General features: G+C 44.7%; 1 protein-coding gene across 1 annotated transcript; it reads right to left on the bottom strand.

Moving 5' to 3' along the window:
• Positions 1–2,183: 2,183 nt before the first annotated feature.
• LOC308301836 (small integral membrane protein 20-like) lies at positions 2,184–2,393 on the bottom strand (the record flags this gene model as incomplete). The annotated part of the gene is made up of 1 exon (XM_080745963.1): positions 2,184–2,393. The coding sequence occupies one exon, from the start codon at positions 2,391–2,393 to the stop codon at positions 2,184–2,186; it is 210 nt and encodes a 69-aa protein (XP_080602089.1).
• Positions 2,394–5,091: the final 2,698 nt, after the last annotated feature.

Here is a 5,091-nt window from a genome sequence, read left to right as displayed (position 1 = left end):
GGGAACGGCGCTCGTGCCCCTCTGGGCTGCGTTTCAGCTTGAGCGTTGCAGAACTGGAGGTACGTCTGGAATTTGCATAACAATGTAAGTCAGGGCCAGCAGAAGAGAGCGATCGTAAACAGCAAACAGCCATGAAATTATTTGTGCGAGCCCCGCCTTAATGGCATTGCGTATCGTAGCATTATTTCTACCTAGCCACCAGCAACAAAGCCCACCCCATCTCTCTCTCTCGCTTTCTCTTTCAAATTCTCAAACTCTCAAAACCTTCGATCTATCTTGTAAATCCATGCATTACCACACACGATTACACACACCCACACATGCACACTACTTAGTTGCACACATACACACACACAGATACAAACACGCAGAGAGCTCATAAATTTCAAACAGTGCACTACCTGCAGTAATCACAGTGGCCAAGCGTGAAATCCCCCACCCCCCCCAAACAACGGACCCTTAATGAAAGGGCACATACGAAGGGAAAGCGCACCACTGTAATTGTTCCATGCCTAATTTAGTACAACAACAGCGTACAAGGCTTTGGGCTGTTGTCTCCCATTGATTTATGTTATTGCAGGCCTATTGACTTTCATAACAGCATTCATTGAGCTATTCACCCTTAATGTTTACAACACCGAGTATGGCCTATTACATCACGCACAAACAAATTAAACACAGCGCCCGCCCGGTTACAAAGGAAGCACGTTGCGTTGTGTTGCTCGCGGGACGACGGCGTGACGATGTGAAGTTTGTGGATTTGCAGCGAGAGGCCACACGACAGCTGCTGCGGTGTGATACATTGTAAATGGAAGTATGTTGGAGCAATCTGTCATCTATTGTGCTCCGACAGCTACAGTCGGGCCTTCCCGAAGGGCATTAGCCGCAAGGATTTGAAACGCGAGACGTGAGTTGACGCATTTGTGCTCATAAGAGGTATTTTTGCAGATGCTCTCAAACAGAGAAAACTAATTAATGGGACATTCATTCCCCTCTGAAGACCGCCCACGACTGAAAACCATAAGTTTGGCTTCTCTCGACTCAAAAAGAAATTATTCTTGAGCCGCGGTTAGCGCGAGTGTCAGTTATGAAAAGGGCGAGTTTAATGTGCTTTGCTGCCCGTATCTGACTTTGTGTGCTGTCCACAGTTCCCTCCAAACTTCTCTCGAAAAAATAATGGATTTTTAAGTGCAAACGCACTTCACAAAGCACAGGGTAAAATCGGTGAATTTTCGATACATTTCTTCAAACAAGCTCTTAAAACGTCAAAATGCAGAAAATGTCTCCTTTTCCTGGACGAGCTCGGCTGTGTATCATATCCTGCGTGCTCATAAGGGCAGACAAGTTGTGAATTGAGCGGGCCTAATGACACGGTGAATGATGGAGGTGAGCATGTGCAATGATGCGGTGGAAACATCGATAAAAGATGCAGCTTTGAAATAAAAATGCTGAGCTATCGATTTACTCTTTCATCCGTCCCTCAGTGTCAACTGGACGCTACCTGGCATGAGGACGTAAAAAATAAAAATAAAGAATAGATGAGGATCAGCTCGCATCAAAGCATGCCCGGTGCCGGAGCACTGCACTATCGAACGCAGCAACTTAGCCGCTAAACAAAACCCGCTCATGTTCGACGTACTATTGACCAGCACCAGACAGCACAGGCTGCCACACTGCTTTCACACTGCTGCTGTATTCATTCTGTGTCCAAACTTCTGCCGTGTTCTTTTTCTGTTTGGGTTTTCTTTATGCCCAAATCTTGTTTTCCAAACTGAATCAAGAATCATGAGAGGGGCTTATTTATCACTCACTCATATCGGTACAAGCAGTGACATGTTGGTGTGACATGGTCCGAAAGACAGAAAATACAATATAGAACCAGAACAGAACTCTGTCGAGCTGCCAACTTGCGCTTTGTGCCCAAGTAGGCCATACATGGCCGGTAGAGCTCGCCATGAGGTGTGCCCTTCTGGCCTCATTGGCTGTTAATGAAGACATGACCAGGAATGTTCTTTTTTTTCCCTTCTTTTTTTTTTAGTTCTGTGGATTTTATACTTTATTCATAGGATAAGGTTAACAAAACAAACTCAATCATGCACACATCAAGCATTCGAGTCGACACAGGGGCTCTCTTCTGATAATCTCTATCCGCTTCAGTCTTGGGAACCATCCATGGTTAGTCATCACTTGTCTACATGTTTGTATGGATCAGACCATATCTTCACCCCCACTGGCTGTATATCTGCTTGGTTGATTCCTGCCCGGTTCAATTTTTGGACTTTTCTGTAGTCTTCTTTGTGAACAAGCGGATAGAAAAATATGGGGTAAAATGCAGCGCCAATTGCTGTGACAAAGCCTCCAAATATCAATGCTATTCTGGTGTTTCTTGACATTTTAAATTTGACTTTTTCTCGGTTGTTCCCCTCGAACTGTCTGTGTTTCTAAATCACCAGGAATGATGTTCTTATACTGTACCAAACTCTGCTGACATCACCAGTGGCATCACCAGGAATTCTGGTCCCTCATTGGCTGTTAATGATGACGTTGCCAGAAATGCTGGTCCCTGATTGGGTTACGGAAGTAACATTGCAATTAGAAATTGCAAGTGTGGTTGCCGTGAGGCAGTCTAACCATTTGAATTTTCCCCATTCAAGCCAATAAATTAATGGCTATATGTCAGTCCTTGCCCCTTTTATGCCCATATATGGAGATCCCTGATGTCATCAATATTAAGTCCATATCTTGGAATGCTCATGTATGGACAGTCTCATGTGGTCTATAATGTCAGACATCTATGATGTCAGTCATCTCCATATTTGGAAAAAGTTGATTTTTTTAATCAAAGTCAATGGAGAAAATGATTCACGAATACATTTATATAAATTAAACTATGTAAGGTATCTCTTAGGAAAATGCAAGGAATCAATTCCCGAAGAAGCCGGTCGCTTTGACATAATGGCCTGCCCAAGTGTGTGCCACCATAACTGTGGGAGGAGTAGCGCAGAAAAATAACGTTTTTTTTAGAGGGGGAAAAGATGGAAAGATGGATGGAATAAAGTCGGGACTATAACAAGATCTTAAGAATTGCACTGGACTGGAATGACGTTAAATCTAACTATGAATGTGCAAAATCTTTGGGTGCGTCTGTACATAAATCGTGATCACATGACTACAGATACTGTATGACGTGTCGTGTACCGATTTGTGTGAGTTTTGAAAAAGAAAAAAAAAGCTATCAGCAAAAATATGTGACATTTGGGGCGTGTATGTGCAGCAAGACAAGAGTTTGAATCCTAGGACAGTGGTTCTCAACCTGTGGATCGGGTCCCCAAATTATTTTGGGGGGTCCCCAGATGATGAACTTAATGTGCAACATTGTTTTCTCACTCAACAGTAAACAAACCAACATAAAGTTTAAGTGTATAGAGGGTATCTACACATTTCTAAAGTGACAATTTAAGGACTGGTTGATATTTCTAAAATGCCAAATTATACATTGGCCAAATTGTCAAATATTAGAAGCAAACATTTTGAAAATAGCCGATCTACATGCTCACAACGCTTCGCAATGCAGTAGATCTGCTATTTTCACAATAGAACCGTCATACAAAATGTAATGCCTCAACTCTTAGTGCTCGTCAGGGTCCCCTGTTAAAATATGATTATTTTGGGGGTCGCGGCCTGAAAAGGTTGAGAACCACTGTCCTAGGACATATTAAAAAGTTACAGAATGCACCTTTTAATTTATCCATTTGGTAACACTCGTACACTCTCTCAGTGTCATACTGAGGACTCAGAGGATTGTACTGCACAGTGTATTAGTGTTAAGTGTCACGCACCACTAGTACAGGACACTCTGCAGAATTAAGAATTAAGATTTAATTCAGTCCCGGTAATTTGTTGGGAGCCTCTGCGGTTTAAATCATCGTCAAGCATGTGGCTTACAGTAATGTACTAAAAAAAAAGAAAAAGAAAGAGAAAGAGGACACTCCCCGCACCCCCTGGACGACACACACACACACACACACACACGCACGCACGCACGCACGCACGCACGCACGCACGCACGCACGCACGCAATACCTTCTGCTTGGTGAAGCGGGGCAGAAGCAACAAGCAATTTGAGGTGCGCACTCTAAATCAAGCACTTCTGCAAAAGTAATTACTATTCACGCGGCAATTCCCCAAACCTTATTTCCTCTGCCTTTGGATGCGATCATTTGAATAGGACACACGCGGGGGGGCAAAAAAAGCAAACACGTCCCTCTAATATACGAGTTGTTTGTTTCCTTGGGCGCCATTATGGAGCCTTACGCGCGACGATGTGTAGATATAAAAATGACGTTGGACATAAAGCTGCCGCGTACTCTACGGCCACGTACAAGGCCTATGCTAATGAAGCCTCCATACGGCCTCATTATGAGTGCATGGGCAGAGGACATTTTTCTTTGCCATTTGCCCGTAGTTGTATTGTTTGTTGTGAGGAAGTGGGTTGGGATCCACTGTGTGTATGCGCGCTTGTGTGTGTGTGTGTTTGTGTGTGTGTGTGTGTGTGTGTGTGTGTGTGTGTGTCTGTGTGTGTGTGTGTGTGTGTGTGTGTGTCTGTGTGTGTGTGTGTGTGTGTGTGTGTGTGTGTGTGTGTGTGTGTGTGTGTGTGTGTGTGTGTGTGTGTGTGTGTGTGTGTGTGCGCGCGCGCGCGCGTGCGTGGGCATGCGTGCGTATGTGTGTTATCCTGGGAGGATTGTGAAAGAAACTCTACAGTAAAATGGCCTGACCAATAATTAGCCAATGTTATTCATTTATTCCGTTAAGGGCCTCACACACGTCTCCTGCAGCTTTTGTGTCTGCGCGTGTGCGTGTGTGTGCGTGTGCGTGTGTGCGTGTGTTTCCCCTCACCACTGGTGACAAATGAATCAGCTAATTATTTTCAGATTGTAAACCTCAGGGGCATGTGTGTGACACCGGGGGAAAAGTTGCATCCCACCGCTGTGGAGAGGGCTCTAATCCACCGTGGTGGTTCTGGCTTGGCCAGGCGCTCCGGCCAACACAACTGGGCCCATCGGTGTTCGCAGGCAGGGAGCGTGTTCTGTC

The sequence above is a fragment of the Nannobrachium achirus genome, assembly GCF_963921795.1.
Source record: "Nannobrachium achirus genome assembly, chromosome: 17".
Taxonomy (NCBI): domain Eukaryota; kingdom Metazoa; phylum Chordata; class Actinopteri; order Myctophiformes; family Myctophidae; genus Nannobrachium; species Nannobrachium achirus.
This window is presented reverse-complemented; position numbering and strand designations above follow the sequence as displayed.